The 22,428-nt window shown below is 43.6% G+C and overlaps 2 protein-coding genes across 4 annotated transcripts in view; both read left to right on the top strand.

Annotated features, from left to right (window-relative positions):
* Nucleotides 1-2,604, top strand: part of mbtps1 (membrane-bound transcription factor peptidase, site 1) — a 41,907-nt gene extending 39,303 nt beyond the window's left edge. For 2 of the 3 annotated variants that reach the window (XM_031875669.1, XM_031875671.1), the window contains 6 exons: nucleotides 120-197; nucleotides 351-491; nucleotides 604-735; nucleotides 894-1,020; nucleotides 1,714-1,844; nucleotides 2,106-2,604. In XM_031875669.1, the coding sequence (XP_031731529.1) occupies nucleotides 120-197; nucleotides 351-491; nucleotides 604-735; nucleotides 894-1,020; nucleotides 1,714-1,844; nucleotides 2,106-2,335 (839 nt within the window). In that variant the 3' untranslated portion in view covers nucleotides 2,336-2,604. Of the gene's footprint in view, nucleotides 1-119; nucleotides 198-350; nucleotides 492-603; nucleotides 736-893; nucleotides 1,021-1,713; nucleotides 1,845-2,105 lie in introns of those variants that run through there. The other variant, XM_031875672.1, reaches the window with a different exon arrangement.
* A 4,612-nt stretch (nucleotides 2,605-7,216) lies between these two features.
* On the top strand, nucleotides 7,217-19,780 carry slc38a8a (solute carrier family 38 member 8a). Its single transcript, XM_031875667.1, has 10 exons — nucleotides 7,217-7,435; nucleotides 10,340-10,538; nucleotides 10,625-10,781; nucleotides 11,761-11,865; nucleotides 13,253-13,310; nucleotides 16,673-16,787; nucleotides 16,958-17,105; nucleotides 17,362-17,567; nucleotides 17,670-17,721; nucleotides 18,545-19,780. Exons 1-10 carry the CDS (start codon nucleotides 7,232-7,234, stop codon nucleotides 18,645-18,647), a joined length of 1,347 nt encoding a protein of 448 aa, XP_031731527.1. The 5' UTR covers nucleotides 7,217-7,231; the 3' UTR covers nucleotides 18,648-19,780.
* Nucleotides 19,781-22,428: the final 2,648 nt, after the last annotated feature.

The raw sequence follows: 22,428 nt of genomic DNA, 5'->3' as shown, positions 1-22,428 counted from the left end.
ACACACACACACACACACACACACACACACACACACACACACACACAGAGTTTCTGATTGCATTATTCCCCGGTCACCTGTTAGTGTTGTTTCAGTCACACAGCCCCTCTCTTTCTCAGTGTACTATGCCTCAGGCTGCAGCATCGCCCGTTTCCCAGAAGACGGAATAGTGATTGCCAAGAATCTCAAGGACCAAGGTACCAGCGGCGCTCTTCAAGTTTTGAACCCAGCTGAGCTTAGCGTAGCGCAGTGCTGGCCAGCAGCCATGCAGGCAGCTTTTCAATCCGTGTGTCTTTAGTTCAGATATAACACCACAGAGTGTGTGTGTGTGTTGTGTGCTCTTTTCACAGGTCTGGAAGTGTTAAAGCAGGAGACGGCAGTAGTGGAGGGAGTTCCCATCCTCGGACTATACCAAACACCGTCTGACGGGGGAGGTCGCATCGCTCTGTACGGCGATTCTAACTGTATAGACGACAGCCACAGACAGAAAGGTGAAGTCTCCTCAGGGTTCTGATGCGTGGATGCTGTTTCACTTTTTTTTTACTCAGAACGAAGGCAAAGCCGACAGTGCTGTCTAATATTTGTTCCGTCTCGATCTCTCAGACTGCTTCTGGATGCTGGACGCTCTCCTTCAGTACACCTCCTACAGTATGACCCCTCCCAGCCTCAGCCACTCCCACAGCAGGGTGACCCCGCCCACGGGCACCGAGCGCCCACTGCCACTGAGACTGGAGGGTGAGGAAAGAAAATGACACCCTAACACACATTAACAAATATGTCAATATTGTTTTCTTTTAGCATCCGAAAAATATTGTATGTGCTTGTACACCCTGCTTTAACATGAGTGACGTTATTATTACTTTTATTCAGATATATTATTTCCATTCTTGCAGGCAACCATCTTTACCGCTACTCCAAAGTTCTAGAGCCTCACCTGGGAGACCCTAAGCCCCGCCCACTACCTGCCTGCCCTCACCTGTCTTGGGCAAAGCCACAGCCGCTCAATGAGACAGCACCCAGGTATATGTGCTGAAACACTGATTGCACAACATTCTCTTTCAATTCTATCTCTATTTATGCGGCTGAATAATCATTTTCCTCAGATGCCATTGCCTTTTTTCTTCTGATTTTTGATGATGCCGGTTGAATGCATGTGGTACCCGGTTTGACCTCCTTCAGTCGCAGCCGTACACAGAGCGAGAGGCGTGTGTCTCCCAGTAGGTGGGCAACACATTGCAGTGACACTACTTTGAACCAGTCTTGAGTTCTTAACATGGAATTTATTTTTTCTGGCAGCATCAGCCTTTTTTTCCCTCCAACCTGTTAAATCAAAGTCAAATACAGTTTCATTCATCCAGATGTGGATATACTGCAACGCCAGGTGACATCGGTAGCTGAGATCAATGGGAGAGGTGCAACTCGTACATCATCTGTGATCAGCTTCCCATTGTCTGTCCCATTACGATCGGCTCTGCAGACTCTCTGCCAGCTCATACCGCCGTGAAACTATATCTCTAAGTCTCTGCTTGGCAGCAATTTTCTTCTTTTTTTTTTCTCCATCCCATCAGCAAAGTGAATCAAAGTAAAAACAAATGAATCTCACGAAGTAAAGCCTCAGTTTGGCGACGGATTCGACACATGCGGACATTATGCTGTGTAGAATCCGTCTCACTGTCTCCTCCTGCTTCTTTCTCTGCCTGTCTTTGCTCTCAGTAACCTGTGGAAGCACCAGAAGCTTCTCTCGGTGGATCTGGACAAAGTGGCTCTACCTAACGTGAGGGCTTACCGTCCCCAGGTCAGACCTCTGTCTCCCGGGGAGAGCGGGGCCTGGGACATCCCGGGAGGTAACGCACGGTTCAAAGTTATTGCTTTAATCTGACCTGGGATTAGTTTTAGAGCTGTAAAGTGGCATTTGCAGTTGAATAGTATTAAGATAAGACATGAAAGACGAAATGTGTCACTCTTCAGTTTGTCTTTGATTGTACACTATTAATTATCCTAGTGGCTGGTTATTAATTTGAGAGTTGATTGTGTGTGAGAATGAAGATGTTAAAGGTGGTCACCGAGATGGGCCCCATGTGACCTTGTGACCTTATGCCCTGTAGGGATAATGCCCGGCCGCTACAACCAAGAGGTGGGCCAGACCATTCCCGTGTTCGCCTTCCTGGGAGCGATGGTCGTCCTGTCTTTCTTCGTGGTCCAGCTCACAAAGGCCAAGAGCAAACCCAAGCGCAGGAAACCGCGCATCAAACGGCCGACGTACCTCCAGCAGCAGCAGCAGCAGCAGCAGCAGCAGCAGACAATGACGACGACTGGGAAAAACCCGGCAGTTTGACTGGAACTGCAACTCTGGACTGCTGCTGGAGAGCGGTGTTCACCTCCCAAAAACTGAGACGCTGTTAAACGGGACAACTTGTGTTGAGGAGCAACGCCGGAGGTGTGGGGTTATGCGGCGTCTAATGAGCCGTCGAGGCGGACGTCCGGCTGCTCTGAAGCCTGCCACCGAGACCCCGGGCGTCTCTTGGATGCTGAAAAAACTGTTTGTGCCTCTTGTCTATTCAAGGCTGTGTGTGTGTGTGTGTGTGTGAGAGAGAGAGAGAGAGAGAGAGAGAGAGAGAGAGAGAGAGAGAGAGAGAGAGAGAGAGAGAGAGAGAGAGAGAGAGAGAGAGAGAGAGAGAGAGAGAGAGAGAGAGCGTGCGTGCGTGCGTGCGTGCGTGCGTGCGTGCGTGCGTGCGAATGAACAGTATTAGACATCGATGATGTAAAACACACAGGATACACCTGGCCCTAAAAATGCCTGTTTGAGACAGACTCTACACTTCCTGCTCTTCACTTGGACCAAACTGTTTCCTTATGAATGAAAATGTGTCTGCGTTTTTTATATTTATTGAATCGGTTCACACCCTAACACACACACAAGTACAAGATATTTCATGCTCACACACGTAAAACATGGACACGTAGTTGTGCACACATTTCCAACGTGAGGACCATTGGATGTCTTCTTCTGTGTCAACATCCACTGTTTTGTAAGACCGGCCCATATCTGTTTAAAATCACTGTCTTTTCATTGTTTTTATATTTTCTATAATGAATAAACTCTGGCCAGATATTCTGTTGATATCCTTCATGATCTCATGGTAGCATTGTTTAATAAATATATCTCATCAATTAAAAAGCATAATCAAAGTGCTCGGTCATTGTTGTTGTTTTTATGGCTGTTAATACTTTGGTTCTGTGTTTGATTTAGAATTCATTTCTATAAAAGATATAACACTTCTCAGATGTGATAGTTGTAAGTTCATTCAGACACACACTGCTGTTCACCTGCTATACTGAGGTTTTTCTTCTTTCCTTTAATAATTCATATTTTAATCGCGATAAATTAAAGAAAAACAGTATAATTTAGACACCAAAATGTATTATTTAACTTTGAAACAGATGAAGATGAATTGAAATAAGAAGTCAATGTCCTCACAGTGTTGCATGAAGGGCAATGATCAAATTGGGGACAGAGGACATGTCCACCCCACTTTTTCAGAATGCAGTATTGGACACCCCCTTTTAAAGTCCATACATGTGTGTATGTACATACACACACATGCAGTATACATATATATATATATTTATTTAAAATCCATGTTATTGCAATAATCCCAGAGAGTTAAGTTGATACCTGTGAGCGTGAACACGACCACCACCACAAAATATAGAGCACCAGCTATCTCAGCAGTTACATCATGAAGAGACAAACCTGTTGTGGAAAAAAATGTCATCTTTGAAGAGAATAATTCAGAAGGAAGGATTTTTCTGCCTTTATTCATCAGCGGTCAGAGTAATGTTATGCAGAAAGCTCACTGGCCTGAATTGAATTGGGGACATTGTATTAACAGTTTATGACACTAGGACACCCTGAAGATTTCCATATTTTTAGGAATGAACCTTACAGTTCGCACATACACTGAACAAGTCAAAGTTATTCATGCAGGTCAAATTGTCAGCAATGTCAATCAGCAACGTGTTTACAGTTTTCCTTCCAATTTCTTGGCAGTTTGATGGAAGCTGTCAAAACATTCGGCCACAGTCACCACAAGCGGAACAGTGGAGGTTATTCTTGTGACGTGTTCCTTCTTTTCCATTCTGCAGGTTAGTGAAATGCATTTTGTCCATTTCTTTGGCTTTTGTGCGGGAATAATTATATCATTTTCTGTGGAGTAATTACAGATTGAATGGACTAATTCCATTTTACTCGTGGTTTTAGTATTGGTCGTGGGCTGGATTCAGTGATGCAGGTTGATTTCATCAGAGGTGATGTGCATCGGTGTGCTCGGGGGTCTGAGCTTTGGCTCCTTATCCGGGCCTAATAGGCCAGATCAGCCTGTGAATCTGTCACCCGTCCTCTTGGATGACGGCCCCGCTGGAGTGCTAATCTCCCCCGGAGCCTTGGGAAACTGGGAAATGACCTCGGAGCCAGCTAGCTGTGCTAACGAGATTTGGGAAAGCTGGTGGTGAGTGGAGGTCACATGCCCTCTTTCCCTCCGCGGTTCCCAGATGCCAGGACTTCCTGTCAGGGCAATCAGGTCGCCTGCTCGCATCCCGGACAGCTAGCTGAAAGAGACACCGTGGTGGCTCTGGGCTGAACCCTTCAACCCCCCCCCCCCCGCCTTTAATTCATCAGTTCCTCCCTCATCATATGTCCTACCAGCCTGTTCCTCTCCTCGTCCACTTTCTCCATGAAGGTGTGTGTGAGCATGAAAGGCAGGCCAACACTCCTGCGTCCCCTCCTGCCACACCTGTTCACATGTCCCTCCCACTGCTTCCATCAGTCCTCCTCAGGGCCGAGATGTAAACGTGTCGCTGGCTGATGTGAGCCTTTACAAAGAAGGAGCCATGACTCAAGTTCACAGGACTTGGACTCGAGTCATGAATCAGGCGGCATCAGACGGATGACTTGTGACTTCACTTGGATTCTAGCCAAAGATTAGAAATATTGATACAACAAAAGGGCACAACGCATCTACTGACACCCTCTGAATCATCTGACAGAGGCGCTCGCAATCAATTTAGGAGGCAGCCGATGATGTCGTGTCATGTGTCAAGAATGGCAACACACAGAATGTTTAAATCAAAATGACAGATACTTGTAGTTGTGTAGCTTTTAAATTACATTGAGTTTAACTGAAAGTGGTAAATGCTCATTTTTATCAGGACAAAATGCTAATGTCACTATGCTAACATGCTAATGTTTGGAAGGTTGAAGGTTTACCATGTTATCCATCTCCGCTGTTCCGTGTGTTAGCATGCTAATATGATGGGAATGGCATTAGCTTTTTTTTCAGGTTTTGATCATAAACTGAAGTACTGGATGGGTCGAAACTTTGACCTGATGATGACACAACAGGTGTCGACTGCGGCATCCCTGGATCCATTAGGACTTATGGAAGGGCCTGCAGCACCTGAGCAGTAAAAGGACCCCATATTACATTCTTCTTACCCGTTATCTCCATGATTAGCTCATATTCAAAGATAATTTGTGAGATTCATTTTCTTTGTACCGTTCCTGTAAATTCTAAACAGAAGGATTTCAGGTTATCATCTGATTCGGGCCACGTCCTTCCTCCGCTGGCTTCAACCTTCAATCTGTTGCCCTGTGACTGCACTGCAGGAAATTGATTTGTGTTGGATTTTTTTGTTCATTTACATTCATGAAATGGAACTTAAGCTCCTTAATTTCAAGAGTTGGGACGTTGGGGAATTGTTTTGGGGGGGGGGGGGGGGGGCGACCTCAAATGCCTTTTGTACCTTGAAATCAATTCTGTGCAAGACATTTACAAGTTGATGTACCCGTGTTACTGCAATACTGGACATTTGTTGACTGTTGATGTTTGCTCCTCCTTCCAGGCCATGTGAGCTGCAGAACGAATGAGTAACCTACAGAAAAAACAAACAAACATTTTGAAGTGGATTTGAGTTTTTCATTACCGCCTGAGGTGTAATCAGATTGGTTTCACCCACATAAAAAGGCATCAGTGGTCGATCTGATCGTTTATGCTTGTGTGAAAATAATTCCTCTCACATTTAAACCTTCACTGACTTTACTGCATGTGATAGCCTGGCCGGTCTGGACACAAGACATTCTGGCCCCACACAGACGTCCTCTTGTGCCGAGATTGTTTTATCCAAACGTTCCCATTCCCTACATTTTCTTCCCTTTCACATATTGACATCAACAGATTTGACAGTGAGCCAGGCAGCCTAACACACACACACGCACACACACACACACACACACACACACACACACACACACACACACACAAACTGCCCCTGCCCCGCCCACACACTGTGTGAATAGTTTGAGGATTTTTGCAAAATGCACAGCCTAAAACTATTTTCAAGATTTCTCAGAGCCAGTACGCTGGCGAATCAGGAGAATTGTGTTTAGTTAAACAAAACCAGGCAGTTTGGTTTTTCTAATATAGACTTCTGGCTTACATGGTGTGTGTGATGATTGTTGTGTATAATTTTGCATTATGTGTGCCATCCTGTTTGTTCAGTGCTGTTATGTCTTAAGTGTTACCTGAAAGAGATAAAGAGCTTAAAGCTAACTGTGGTACAATACATTAAATAGGTTTATGTTAACCATATTGTACATGGCCCCTTACAAATAAATAAAATAAATACATAAATTGTGAGTGGGCTGACAAAATATGCCAATCATCATTTTTATTATAGTTTGATCAAGACTAGTTTGTGAACCAGGGAGTCCCCTTTTAGCTGGAATTATCACCATTGTACATTTTGTTCAGACACGCAGAGATGCTTTGAATTGATGACATTGAAGCCTTTTTCATTCATAAGATTCATAGAGGCTGCTTCATTATGGTACTCCACTGCACCTTACTGTGACACTTACATTGTTCACAATTTTGTATTCAAATCAAATGTCATGTAAAAGTCCCCCTGTGGTTCTCTCTCTGAGAGGTTCGCTAAAATATCCGAGCTGCACCTGAAGGCAGCAGCAGCAGCAGCAGCAGCAGCAGCCATCCATCGGGCCCCTCCCTCCCTCCCTCCCTCCGCCCTCCACCCGGCTCACCTTGCTCAGTGAGCGGCTCCGGCCCGCGGAGGAGTTGGGGTGGTGAGCAGACCGGCCGCACCGTGTGGATGTTCGTACTTATGTGTGCGCATGTGCGTCAGTGTGTCCCAGCGTGAGTTTCCCGCCGGTTGAAGCATGGAGGAGTTAGCCAGAGAGAGCATCAGTCTACTGGCTTCAGCCTCGGCCAAGCCCCGACTGGATGTGGCCGCCGGGCCCCGGCTCGGCTCCTTGGGGGCCATTTTCATCATGCTGAAATCCGCCCTGGGCGCCGGCCTCCTCAACTTCCCCTGGGCCTTCGAGAGAGCCGGGGGCATCCGCAGCGCAGTCACCGTGGAGCTGGTGGGCATTTTTGAAAACTAAAGATAAGATTAAAAAAATGATATTTCTGCCTGTAGAATATGAGATTTCTCGGCATTGCTAGATTTCTGGTAGACATTTCAAAAGTTTGCTTTTAAAGGTGACTTATTTTATTATTTTAAGCAACTTTTTATATTTATCTTTTGTTTGGAAGTCTGTTGTAGGAGAGATGCGTCTTATCTACAGAGGTCTACTGAGATCAATTAAGGAGATTGTGATGTCTTCCACCTGACCGGTGAGGCCATGTCAGACTTGACCTCAGCACCTTTTTAGAGTCCCTTCATCTTTATCAGTAGAACTTTTCTTCTGTTGCTCACACCACTGCAATATTGAACATTGATTCTGTGATTTAATTTTTTTTATTTACTATAGTTTTCAGCCCAAACCAGAACTTGCATAACCTTTTCACCCCAGTTGGCCATTGCTTTGACCCAGAAACAGAACTTTAAATATCTGTCTTAGTCGTGTGTAAAAGGTTCCCCAGACTCAACACAAATCCCATTTCTCATTCTGCTCACCCAACCAAGCATTCCTCTTGCACTTGTTTTTTAATTATTTTTTGTAAAACTCTAAAGGTCCAAGAGTTTAACAGAAATATTTAAATCATTCATTTATTCTCCTGGTGTCCTGGCTCCTCCATTCATTTGATGATTGAAAAGTATTAAGTTCAGAGCATCTGTGACTTTGCTGCTCTGCACTAATGCTGTGACATCCTACAGACTTTGTCTTTGTATCTACATTGTCTGTCCTCCATGTTGTGTCAGGTTCAATGTCAACTAGAAAGTCAGTTTTTTCCCCCTCTTTATTTGTAGGCTGTTTGATTTGCCACCCTACGGTCTCCTTGTCTTGTCCTATTCCACAGTTGAATGTGAAATGAAATGAATGAATTATCTCGCCCTGAAACAAAAAGGGGTTTTGTCTACCAAAACTTCTGAAACATAATTCAAGATAGTTTTAATATTTAGTTTAAAGTGTGTATTACTTTTTTGGCCAGCAAGCTGACAGCCTCAAATCAGGCTCGTAAAATTGTTAGCACGGCTAACACGTTAGCAAATGGTCACCTAATTACACGTAGCATCAATTTAACGTCACTTTTTTTTGGACATCTGACTAAAAAGCCAGACAGCGCTGTTATGGTCTGCTGTCTGAAGTTTTTTTTTTTTTATATAAAAACGGTGAAACTAAACGATACAATCATTGTGCTGTAAAACCTAAACCGTTAGCTAAAAAGCTTAATAACGGAGCTTCAGAGGGACCACTCTGTTTCATATACAGTGTTTCATTATGAGAACACCTCTTTCATACCACAGTCTTATTAGCGCATCGTTTTCACTAATATTAATGGTGGGTTAAGGTTATTCCAAAAGATTCTACAGTATTTGCTAACTGGCTGCGTTTTGTATCATTTTTAATTGATTGTCGTTCAGACAAAATGAGCAATTTTGGTGCATCACTTTGGCTTTGTGAAACTTGTCACGGGAGAATAACATTTGTTCTTTTTATATATTAAATTAATAACTTATCAAAAAATGAATCTCTAGATTACCGACAATGAAAGCATTGATTAAATACTCGAGAAACGGGTCATATGGTGTCGTCTATGAGACCGCTCCATTAATCCCATCTTGGGCTGCGATAATACCCTTAACCACGCAATGCCTAAAGATTAGTACTTTTAATATGTTGAATCAATGGCGGCATTAAACGTTTGCGTTCAGCTCATTGTATTCTGTTTAAGAGCTTTCCTCCTAGAAGCTACAAAACAGAACATCCTGTTCAGAGTTGTTGTTGCTAAACGAGGTTGCCTGAGTCTAAAGTTTTCTTTTCCTCTTTACTTCTTAAATGAGGCCAGGTCTTCCCATTACACTACATCGGTGCTAAATATCTGGCTGGAGACTTGGCAGCAACTTTAGAGCATAATTGGATCATAGATTATTTTTTTTAATTTGTGTCCGAGCTTGCTCTTCTGTGCTCCATGTGTTTCCCTTCAGGTTCTCTACAGACCTTATTTGCATAATTGCTGTCATTTGTTTGTCTGTGTTGGAGACTTTTGACTGTACATCAGTTCAGCAGGGACCTACAACCCTGAAGGATGCTTCCTCCCTCCAGTGTTCATTCCTGTCTCTCTGTTTAGGTTGTGTAGCTGGTTTTCTTACATTGACCGGTAGAAACACTTTACGTCTTACAATTGTTTCTGTTTCCCTTTTGCCTCTAACGTTTTAGAGCAAGCATTTGTGAGGACACTGGACGTACCCATAGGGAGGCCTTTCACGTACTTCCTGTCCCTCGTATTGGTTTTTCATTGTCACTCAACGGGTTCAGTCCCAAAAGCTAGATAGGCTTCTCATCCACTCAGGCATTCAGCAGTTGTGCGAGTGAAAAAAGATGTGAGGACCAGTACAGACCGTGTAAATTAGTTTAAAAAAAAGAATAAGTAACTTCAGGCATAGTATTTTCTGAAATCATTTTGAATGTATTGTTAATGTGATCCTGTGTTAATATAAAAAAAATTTAACAAGACACAATTCTCATTGAATTTTGTCCAAATGAGAGCTAGACCTGTACATCTGTATATTCCAAACTAGATTTCAGGTACATTTAGAAATTCTGTTACCATTATAGTTCAAAATGTCCAGCTCGTATGTATCTTGCTCACAATTCTTTAAAACAAAACATTCAAGGGATGGTTTGTGTTTTGCGTCTGTGTAAAAATGATATAATTACCATTCCCTATCTGGTGGTATAGTGTAACCTCTGAGGAATGTTCACCGGCATCGTCTCATTTTTGGGGCAAATCAGTGTTTCATTTGGACTGAGCCAAAAGAGAGCCCCCCCAAAAAAAGTGTAATCTGTATCTTTTAGCTCCGCCCTCCTTCCTCCCCTCAGGTCTCCCTTGTGTTCCTGGTCAGCGGTCTGATCATCCTGGGCTACTCGTCGTCCATCAGTGGCCAGTGCACGTACCAGGCGGTGGTGAAGGAGGTGTGCGGTCCGGCCATCGGTCAGCTGTGTGAGATCTGCTTCGTCTTCAACCTCTTCATGATCTCCGTGGCCTTCCTGGTGATTGTGGACGACCAGCTGGAGAAGTGTGAGTTGGAGCGTCTGTATTCTCCCCTCAGTTAAAGGGCACGTTTCTGTCGTTGTTTGTTTCGTGACTGTTTTTTTCTCCGTCAGTGTGCGGCTCCCTGTACGAGCTGATCACCGATCTGCCGGCGTCGGAGATGCCGCACCACTTCTACACGGACCAGCACTTCGGGCTGGTGCTGCTCTGCCTCTTCCTCATCCTGCCGCTGTCCATCCCCAAAGAGATCAGCATTCAGAAATACATCAGGTCAGGCGTCTCGTGTCACATGTGGGAATTCAATGTGTGTGTATATTCATTTTAGATTTTAAGTATTTTTTATTAAAAGGTATTATTTGATCTAACCCTTTGGTCGAGAACAAGATAGGAGAACAACTACTGGCCAGATTTGCCATCAGATGTCGTGTTCAGGGTCACCACAGGTTGCTACATATTAACTCTGGTGGCCACTGAGCTCCACCATTGGCTCAAAATCTCCTCTTCACCAACGCTTTGATGCATAACAATGTAACTTCAAAGCGAATGCCCAGATTTACACAAAATGGGAATCAAAAGTTCAAACTAATATGCATATCTTTCATGTATATTTTATAAGCTCTTCTCCAGTGCCACTAACAATTCAAGATGTCTAATTCATACACCAAATATCTTACAATTCAACAGGCAGATTAACATCGAGAAGCAGCTCAACACACCCTGAAAATCGATGGGAGGCCAAACAATTCATAAACCCGGCAACGATGGACTACATTTGTTCAATTCAATTTATTTTGTATAGCCCAAAATTACAAATTTGCCTTAGAGGGCTTAACAGTCTGTACACATACGACATCCTCTGTCCCAGGACCCTCACATCGGTACAGAGAAGAAAGTTCCCGGGAAAAACAACCTTTAACGGGGAGAAAAAAGGAAGAAGCCTTAGGCAGAGCAGCAGAGGAAGGATCCCACTCCCTGGATGGACAGAGGTACAATAGATGTCATGTGTACAGAATAATACACCCCCCCCATCCAGCTGACTTGTGCTAAGCTCACAGATATACATATCAAGTTGTTGGCGTCTGTCTCGGCCAGGTGGTTGTTTGGACTCCCATAAATATCTGTTCGGTCTCGCTGCAGTGACGTAGAAGTGTACTCCAGGGCGTGTCAGTGCACCATGACATCACTGTTGGTTGTCGCAATGTCTGTCATTCTGTCTCAGTGTCTGATTTCTGTCTCCGTCCTCTCACAGTGGTCTTGGCACTCTGGCTGCAACCTACCTGACCATTGCCATCATCGTGAAATACTACACCACGCCTTCTGTTCTGGTTCACATCTCGCCTCTCTACACCAGTGGGTATGCATTTATGTGTGTGTGTGTGAAGACAATTGATGGGATCCAGGAGTCCAAACGATCCATTTGCTCCACTGGTCACAAATGGCTAGTGAAGTCCAAATGAGTGCAGAGAGTAGATGTGTCGGACTAATTGGTTCCATCAGGAGTGCAATGAACTGTCGAAGCTGTAGTTAACGTCCTCATTGTCTGTCTTGCACAGCTGTATGTTTTCAAAGAACGCCGTCTTCCTGTTCGAGGCATTTATTTCATGACATTCAAGTGTTTTCCTTTTTATTGAAACAAAAAACGCTCACAAAATGTGCAATAATTACATCAAATAAGTTTTAGCCATATGACCCATAAAAACTCATTTGCTCCTATTTAGGTCTGTAAACAACTGAAAGAATGAATAGACACTAGCCTATGCCAACATATAGGCTGAAAATAAAGACTGCCGATCTCTTCCTTTGTCCTTACAGTACCCAGGACACACACACCCACCCACCTACCCTCTACACACAACAGCGCTATCCGTCTGAGGATTACTCATAATTAATGTTGATGCATAATTAATAGTGTGGAATTACTATCCCTTATGTCATGTGCTATTTGGGATTTCTGAGGTAATGTGTATATGTGTATATATATATATATATATATATATATATAATAATATATATAATATAATATAATTTGCAGCACGCTGTGCAATCCTGTCCGCGACTGACTATTTACTCTCCGTGCACACACACCCCTTCCTCGTCTTCTATTCTGCCACCTCAGACCACAGTGTCTAGTCCCCCTACTGGCCCCGCCTGTCATTGACCCCCTCGCCGCAATTCTCCCCATTCAGACTGTTGCGACAGACAGGCTGCTCCGTCCACACCGCACTCACAAAGCCAGAAACAAAAACAATCTGTATATGTGCAGAAAAAAAACAAAAAACCCAAAAATAACTAGAACAAAATGCAAAAAATAACTAGGTGTCTTTTTGAAAAGTACAATTTTGGATTTGAGGTTCTCTTTTCTCTGCCATAAATAAACTTAATCACCACAGCAAGTTCATATAATGAGGTTTCTATGAGGAAATATGAATTATCCATGAATCTGCTCTGAATCCAGGCCACCAGGACGGACTAAAGTAGGTGAAGCCGTTCTGCTCGCTCGTCTCCTTGAACCCCCGTGTCGCCGATCAGACTCTCTTGTCTGTTTCAGCGACTTACCTCGGCAGCTGTTGTCAGCCTCGTGTGCCAGTGATTGATGGATGAACTCTCTGGTGAAGTTTCTCCAAATGCCACGGCGTTATGAATGGAGCCCTAATAATACCTCGTTTTCTTCATCATCTCGTGGCGTTTGTGAACTCCAGGGGAAAAAAAAATGACCGTTGTCTCCTCACGTCTGTGTGCAGGATCAGCTCCTGGTCCTCCATGTTCAGCGTCATACCGACCATCTGCTTTGGTTTCCAGGTGAGTTCATCAAATTTGAAATGTATTCACGTAAAATAGACCCGGGTAACCTGTGTTTGAGGGTTTATGCAGGAGTGCGTGCTTAAGTTATGGCTGCAAAATTGCAAATACATGCAAGTGACTGCATTTAAAGTGATTACCCAGCAAGTAAAGAAGCATCAAATCTCCATAACCATTTTACTTTAAAGATATGGTTCAACCAAATTGCAGAAAAGATGTTTATTTTTTAGCCTCTAGCCTTACAGTTAGTTTGGGTTTTTACGCTATTTGTTGAGGTCGGCCCACACCTCAAAACAATGGAGGTAAATGGAATTTCACAGTCAATATGACAAACCTTCTTGAAGTAATGACTAAGTAATTCAAAAGAATGACCTCGTAAAATGAGATGCTCTCTCAAAATGGGATAGTAGAGCGCCCTCCCCATGTGCAAAAGGTGAGTCCTTACCGCGGTGGCCTGGGTTCTAATTCGACCGGGGGCCATTTGCTGCATGTCTCCCCTCTCCCGTCTAATTCTGACTGTATAATAATGGCCAATCTTAAACGCAAAGTATCTCAAAACAATGACTTGGTATCGTAAAACGAGAAACAACAAATAATTACTTGGTACCTCGAAAAAGACTTTTGCAAAATAGTTATTATTTCAAGATGCTAAGTCATTATTTTGAGATATTAACGCATTTTTTTGAGAGTTTCTCATTATTTGACTGAAAGGATCTTTTTTTCATGAAATTGGTGGAAATGGGCTTCCATACATATGAGAGGTGTCTACAGCAAAATCTTTGGATTTCAGTGCTGTGAGCACCGCAAACATAATTCCATTCACCATTGTATTGGGGTAAGGCAGATGTTTGAGAGAGAACTTGGACAAATGGCAGATATTGAAGCGATTATAGAGTTTTATTTTTTCTATAACTTGGGGAGCTGGACGTTCTAAGGAGTGTTTTTAACGTGTCGTAAAGGTCAGCAGGCTGGGGCCGAGAGTGAGCTTTTCATATTTAATAGAGGTAGGGTTCTCGATAAGCGATCATTCTGTCAATCTAAAGCAAGACGGACTGTTGTGTAACTTCCCAAGTTGCCAAGGTAACCCCTGAGGGATGCAGGATCTAATAAAAGGAGGAGAAGGCAGAAACGGACTGCTGCATGTCCTGTCACACAAACACACACACACACACAGAGACACGCTTCCTCGGGGTGAGTGATTGCGCCGCAAAGGGGTTGAAAAGAGAGCTGATGAGATCCTGAGAGGAGTGGAGGAGGAGGAGGAGGAGGAGGCGGGATTTAAAACCAGGCGATGGCAGCTGGGATCAAGTGGGGACAAGAGTCTGTATCCTGACCGCCGGGATTGTTGAAGTCACCCCATTGTGCCGCTCGGAGCCCACAGCCTTCATTTAATTCCCTATCTCATCTCAGTTCATCTCACCGGCAGAGAGATCACGGATAATAAGACTTTTGGATCCTCACCCCCGCACCGTGAGCTCCAAACGGATGAGGAAAAGCCTAAGGTTGGCTGTTACAGAGGCACACGATCTGTGTGGCCGACAGCTCGTCTCTAGTTTATCGGTCAGTGGGTCTGTATCTAGTCTCAGGAGTTTAATCCGACCACATCTCTGAACCCGTCGTCTATCGGGTCAATTTAGCCTCTGTGGCCTCAGTCACGAACTCGGTCTACGTTCCTACCCTCACCTGTGGTCACGAACTCTGGGTCGTGACCGATAGGACAAGGTCGCGGCTACAAGCGGCCGAAATGAGTTTCCTCCGTAGGGTGGCCGGGCTCAGCCTTAGAGATAGGGTAAGGAGCTCGGTCATCAGGAGGGAGCTTGGAGTCGAGCCGCTACTCCTTCGCGTTGAAAGGAGTCAGCTGAGGTGGTTCGGGCATCTAATTAGGATGCCTCCTGGACTCCTCCCACTGGAGGTGTTCCAGGCACGTCCAACTGGGAAGAGACCCCGGGGAAGACCCAGAACACGCTGGAGAGCTTACATCTCCCAGCTGGCCTGGGAACGCCTCGGGATCCCCCAGAATGAGCTGGAACATGTTGCCGGTGAGAGGGAGGTCTGGGTCAGCCTGCTTGGCCTGCTCCCACCTCGACCCGACCCCGGATAAGCGGAGGAAAATGGATGGATGGATGGATGGGCAACGTTCAGGTGTAGCCAGCAGATACCCGGATAACGGATAAGCGGGCCAAGGCTTTCTCTTCATGTGCTGGTCAATGGTTACAGTCCAATTATGCAACAGATGGACGTGAGAATGAAGTCGAGAGCCGACGTCTACAGCTGGATTATTAATTAAACAAGTTGCCAATTTACACTTATGTGATTGCAGATTTTAAAAAAAAGTGACTAAAAAGCTGAATAGTCGTCTCCGATTAAAGATGCACCGATTTCCAAGTTTTTTTTTTTTTTTTCTTTTTTTTTTTTTTTTTTTTTGGCAGATTTTTTTGTAAACCACTGTGTCGGGGGAAAATTGTTAATTGTTCTAATGTGACTTATATTTTGACTTAAATCTGTCCACATGTGGTTTCGGTCTAGTGTGAACTTTGACCTATGGGCAACAGAGCAGGGGTTTCCTGCGTCTTCTGGGAACCAAAGTGGGGGCAGCTTCTCAAATGTGGGGAGCCTTATAGGAGACAGATGGTTACTTGATTTTGTGTAAACATCCCTCAGACAACAGGAGACTGACTGACTGGAGTTTGATTGACATGCAGCTTCCTGCTGATGGGGGGGAAAGGCGACACTCAGTCGTGTTCTTAAGGCTCGCTTCTTTGTGGAGAAGTCAGTCTCTCTTGATCCTCCAGGGTGAAGGAGACGCTCTCAATGCTATCAGCTGATTAGCAACGTATGACTGTTTTATTCAGTTTAATCTGTTAGTGCACATTTGAGCTCTTTGGGCTCATTAGATCTGTTTGATTTTGTTTATTTGTTTGTATGCTTTTGATCATTTTTCTATATCTTTATCTTGTAATAAATACAATAAGTGTCTAAGTTGGTTGTTCCAAAACATTTTTTACGGTTGTTCCTACACAGCTTATTTTGGACTTAAACATTAAACTTTGTGTCTTCTTCACTCACGACAACGTATTGTGTGTGGCGAATATGTCTGCCAATGTAAAAACTGTCTTGCAGCACTCGTGTGTGGAAAAACAAATCTGAAATATTAAACTTATCGGCCCATCAGCTGAAAACCGGTAAGTATCCGTCATCAGCTGATCGATCGGTGCATTTCTACTTCCGAAACCAAAATCTTGTCCGATTGCCTACAGATTCTGCCTTCATATGTTATAGATATACTTACGAAGTTTGTAGGGAATAACTCCAACCAACAGCTGATCTCACCTTTACTCCCCTTGTCCGTGTGTTTGTTCCAGTGCCACGAGGCGTGCATCACCATCTACAGCAGCATGGAGAACCAGCGGCTCTCTCACTGGGTCTTCATCTCTGTGGTCTCCATGATCTTTTGTCTCGTCATCTACTCCCTCACAGGTGCTTTGTGTTCGGTTGGTTTTGATACAGAGAAGTCTGCTCTTCAGCCGCACGTTGGGTTTAGGGCTAATTAGAAATGTCAGCAAGCTAAACTAAGATGGTGAACATACTTCATATGTAATGTCGGCATGCTCATGTTGGTGTTGAGGTTCCGTCTTTCTCTGTCGCAGGGGCTTATGGGTACCTGACATTTGGAAAGGACGTGAAGGCCGACATTCTGATGTCGTACACTGGCGATGACATTCTGATTCTCATCGCCAGGCTGCTGTTTGGAATCTCCATCATCACCATCTATCCCATCATCCTGCTGCTGGGCAGGTCAGGCACACGGCCTTAGTGAATTTACATCAACCTCAGTTACATCTTTGTAAAGAGACCTTTCCACTTTATTTAGATGATGAAAAGTCTTCTGAAATGTTTAGATAAAGAGGATGCGTTTTATGTAAAGCAAATACAGTCGTACTCAGAACCTCGAATGTTCTCAAATTCTCTGCCTGGGTTACACTGTTTTGGCTGCATGAATACTTGTAAGCCTCACTGGTCGATCAAAAACACACTCGCTCCTTCACACCAGGTCCGTGATCCAGGACCCCCTGCTGAGCTGGCGGCGGCGGAGGCGGCACGGCGCAGTGACCGCGGAGTTCGAGAGCCGCAGCCGCTACGTGCTATCGGTCCTGTGGATCACGTTGACGCTGCTCATCGCCACGTACGTGCCGGACATCAGCAAGGTCATCAGCGTCATCGGAGGGATCAGCGCCTTCTTCATCTTCATCTTCCCAGGTAACACTCTAGGTTACACATTCATATTCTCTTGTGTGTGTGTGTGTGTGTGTGTGTGTGTAGCCCTTAAACCCTCCGACCCTGTGATGTGTGTTTGGACAGGACTCTGTTTGATGTTCGCCATGCAGTCGGAGCCAGTCTCCTGTAAAACAAGGTGAGAACCAGCTTCATTTATTTAAATGTTAATGTGTTGTAAATATACTTCTGAGTCTGTTTGTTCTTCCTGACACTTTGTCAATATGTTTTGCTCTGAATGTGTCGATCACTGTCGGCCATATGAACACATCGAGAGGTGATGTACCTTCATGGGACCTTATTTTAAATAAAATGCGTAATTATAAGGACTACACACCCTAAAGTCACGGAGGTTCTGCTCGCGCCAAGGCTCCGATGCACGTCTGTGTTTTGGATGTCCTCGCTCTAACAATAGGTCTCGTTCTCGGCTGATTTAAAAAAAATAAAAAAAAGAGTTGCTGGATAAAACATGTCGGGTAAGAAAACCGCTTCGCTTCTCTATAAACATAACAAATGGTGTGACACTGTTTAAAAACATCAAATCAATATGTGCAGATCACGCTTCACTAAACTCTGTAAGTAGACTTGAGGCGTAAAAGAACGCAGCCGCTCTCGTCAGACTTGCAGAGCCGGCGTGGATTGATCCATTTAATAAAATGTTCTGTGAGATACAAATATATCCAAACAATCTGACTACAAATCATAGAAAAAGATCCTCCTTAATCTCCTTCAGTATCAAAGTAACCAGCGTTGGTTGTCTGTAGATTCATGGGGACATTGTAAACAGGAACTGCTAATAGCTATTTTCACAATTCTTTTAACTGGGCCAATTTGCCAAAATGTATACAGATGGACTAAAGGGATGATGCTATTGTTTTTTTTATTTTTTTGAACTGACTGATCTGAGAGGCATTTGCTTCAGTTATTCCATTTCTTTGTCACCTGTACCTGCTCCTCTCCAGAGTGGTCCTCACAGCATGGGGAGTGGTGACCCTGCTCTGCGGGGCTTTCATCTTCGGCCAGAGCACCACCACCGCCGTCATGCAGGTCCTCGGGAAGATCTGACAGCTCCTCCTCCATCACTGATCCAAGGGGTTGACATGGAGACCAGATCACGTCCCCCTTTCCTCTCCCCTAAAGAGCCCATGACTAAATTATGACCACCGTGGACTTGAAGAATGGACACGGCCCCTGAACTACAGAGTGGCCCCTCAAAACTTGCAACTACTGTAATGGCCTTTAACCCCCCCCCCCTCACTTTCATTCGGGTTAATTGTTCCTAGCTGCACGTGACAACGAGCTCCGTCTGCCTCTTGCCTTACTGAGACAATCTGATTGAAATCCTCAGGTTTGTTCATATTTATATTGTAACTGATCTGCTGTATTTGTGCATATCAGCATTAGACCTGGCTGTATTTGAGAACACATTAACATACAGTATGTGGGTAAGGAGCTTAAACTGATGGTGGGCAGGGTGTTGAAGACATGTTTGTTTCTTTTTTTCCATCTTTGTTATTTTCTTGAACAATGTATTACATTTGAATGGTGGGCACAATATTTAATTGTCAGTAGTGTAACATTATACCGATATGAAATTCAAACTTGACAGCTGTTATTATGTGTGCCAAACATGGTGCAGTAAGCCAGTTACCACTAGAATATGAGAAGGAGGCCTGATTGGGAATATTTCAAAGAGCTGCTGGTGTCTAGAGCCGTAGAGATGCTCCGGAAACCACGACCACCGGAGCGGTAAACTATCACCGCTGCAATATGCAACCGAGGGCTGGAACGCTACCAAAATGCACACCCACGTCAACCAGGGGTGACATTAATGGCTGTAATGATGCCAGGACATGTTAGCTGTGTGTTAGCAAGTTACTGTAGTTAGCCACAGCTCTTTGACACGTAATACTGCAACGCTTTCTGACTTGTTTGCGAGCAGATGGAATTCCCCTCCGGTGTGGGCGGGACTTAATCGCTCTATATGTTTTAGGAAGACTTGGGTTGACGGGTTGCTTGAGGTTTGTCACAACAAAAGGGCTGCGAGGAGGTTTTCTTGATGTTTCTGTATAGTTGGATGCAAGTGTGTGTGAATAAGTCATGTTATTTCTTTTGATTGTTAAAAAGAAAAATGTGCTGCACTTAACTTTTTTTTTTTTATTAAATATCCAAGTAGTCACATTAAAGGTGAATATTAAGTTAATAAAAAGATAATTGAATAAAATACTTTTTATATGAAACCTTCGTTGAATGTGCATTTGTTTGCTCTTGTTACTCTGAACCAGGCATCTTATTCAGTAGCCTCAAGCGCAGCTACATTTTGCTGTGAACCAGCTGATAAGTATTGCAGATTTGAAAGAGTGGTCAAACTCAAAGCGACAGAATTATTATTAAATAGATTAAGATCTATTCGAGAGTCATGTCTCACAACCGTTCACAATTGATTTGATTTTGAGTGGAAACCAGCTGTGAAATGCTGCCCATGTGACAGTGAATCAGCAATATTGTATCTATAATAACACACTCAAAAAGTACTTTTACTTTTGATACTATGTACATTTTGCTGATAATACTTTTGTACTTAAAGGTGCAATGAGTAAGATTTTCCTAAAAAAAACAATATATTGATTTGTGCAAAAATAATAATCCCTCAATCATCACTTATGACCCACTAGAAGTGTATCTACACAGACCTGCGTGAGTTAAAAACTATTTTCTTTTCATTTTAATTGCAATATAATTTTGGCCTTGACGTTTCTGAGCGTCAACCTGTATAAAATCGTAGCGACCAGGTTCCAGACCGTAAGCACGCATCCAGGAAGCTATAAAAATGCCAAGCTGACAAAGTTCAATCCAAACCGATGGTGATAGGGCCTACTTTGAATGTTGTTTACAAACAGACTAACCCTACTCACTGTGCCTTTAAGTGAAATTTTGAATGAATTTTATTGACATTCATTCAATTGACAAAAGAGGTAGTGTTTCCGAGCACCAGAGTCCCTTTTAGAAAACCCTGCTCAGTCCTGGTTGTGGTTCTCCTGTGTCTCCCTTCATTCAGCGTGTCGAGCATCACAACCCGGGTCTCCTGCAGCGAGCTCGAGGAGTTCCTGGTGAACCTGCATGATTTCATCTGACATCAAATTTTGCGCGGAATCCGACCCGGTGGCATCAATAACCAGCATAAAGAATAACTACATAGAAATAAACAATTCTCTCACTGATGGTCCTGTTTACTCTCTGTACATCCTATAGAGCCATCAGTATTACATAGAGACCGTTTCATAAAAGTTCCTCACAGTGATTTGGCTGTGCGCAGCTCTCCAATTGCTGTTTTGCATTGCATGGTGGGGGAATAGTGCACATCAACAACACACTCAAAAATCTGCAGTATTTAGCGTGTATACCGTGTGGGGTAAATATACTTCATTTTGCCGCTTTCCCGATGTGGACACAGAATCCAAATTAGAATTAGAATGAGTTTGGAACACTCTGTAACCAAGACCAATAAGCTGAAAGTGCTGCTTTTAATGAGGCTGTGCCACACACCCTGCACCAGGCCTGTGCTTTGTCGGGTTGAGATCGGGTGAACCGGATGGTTTACAGCTTACCCCGTTCTAATGCTTATCAAACCGTGAAGTAAACATTTGTGAGCGGAGGATTGTCCTGCAGGATGATAAAGAACGACTGAAAGTTCAAATGAATCGCAGAAGCTTTCCGCATGAAACAATGTGAATCAGACGGGATTTTCAAATCAAAGCCACAGTTTCCAGTTTTATAGTTTTATTGAATTGCATCACTCTACATCATCTAGAATTTCAACAAGATATTCTTTAAAGACCAAATATAATACTTGCATCCCTGCATTAAGTCTCTACACTTAAGAGAAAGCTGTTTTACTGAAACATACATTAAGAATTAATATTTCATTAAACATTGCCATAAAAGTGACTGTTCATTCTTAAATGCCATTTTTTCTAGTCATATATATATATATATATATATATATATATTTATATATATATTTGTATATATATATTTATATATATATTTGTATATATATTTGTATATATATATTTATATAATAGATTTTAGTTTCTGTCTCCTTCATAGGAATACTAGAAAAGAAATAAGGTAAGAAATGCACAAAACCCATTGAAGAGTAGCATGGCCCTAATACTACAGCAAAGAAGTTACTGGACATTCAGTTGACATGCACTCAGTTGAAGGATAGAAAAAGAACGCGGCCATAGAAGGGAAGAGCTATGGCCTTGATCTGCTTGTCAAATTCCTGATTGGCTTGGTATCGTGAGGTAAACCTGGTGACACGCTTCCTGTTCACCAGCTTTCCTGCAGCCACAGAGACCGCTGCTGCTTACAGGAAGGCCTGACCTCCGCATGTGTCTGTTCATGTCGCCAGGGAACGTTCAATCAAGGCCCGTTTCACTGCATCTCAACGGCATAACTCTTCCCGTTGTATGGCGAAGCACGGAGGGGGGGGGGTGGAGTAGGAGGATAGAAAAGAACGGGTTGCACAGTCTGAGGGACATTCAGGAATGTATCAATAGGAAACAGTATTGGCATTTCTGACGGGTCACTCGCTATCTACCTCATAGACACAACCCAACGGGGCTGGGCACAATGTACAGGAAAGAAACCCTCGGTTGGACGTGTGGGCTGCATTCAGCTGAGCACTCGAGTACTGTAAAACTATGGCTATCAGTATAGTAAGTCACTGACATGTAAACATCAATCCATGCAATATGGCTTTATGTTTTTATTCAGAACACAGCAGCTCCTTCTGGAACGCAAACAAGGATTTGGCACAGGAGTGCAAGTAGTTATATAT

This window comes from Anarrhichthys ocellatus, unplaced genomic scaffold (genome assembly GCF_004355925.1).
Source record: "Anarrhichthys ocellatus isolate YVR2014 unplaced genomic scaffold, GSC_Weel_1.0 scaffold93, whole genome shotgun sequence".
NCBI classification, from domain to species: Eukaryota; Metazoa; Chordata; class Actinopteri; order Perciformes; family Anarhichadidae; genus Anarrhichthys; species Anarrhichthys ocellatus.
Note: the sequence above shows the minus strand (reverse complement) of the source record. Positions and strands in the feature narration are given on the sequence as shown.

What these genes read in the sequence shown, in the direction of transcription:
- slc38a8a (XM_031875667.1), top strand. Translation starts at nt 7,232, where the DNA reads ATGGAGGAGTTAGCCAGAGAGAGCATCAGTCTACTGGCTTCAGCCTCG. An exon ending in CCATCTGCTTTGGTTTCCAG is followed by an intron (nt 13,311 to 16,672) that starts GTGAGTTCATCA and finishes TGTTTGTTCCAG; the next exon opens with TGCCACGAGGCGTGCATCAC. An exon ending in CTTCATCTTCATCTTCCCAG is followed by an intron (nt 17,568 to 17,669) that starts GTAACACTCTAG and finishes GTGTTTGGACAG; the next exon opens with GACTCTGTTTGATGTTCGCC.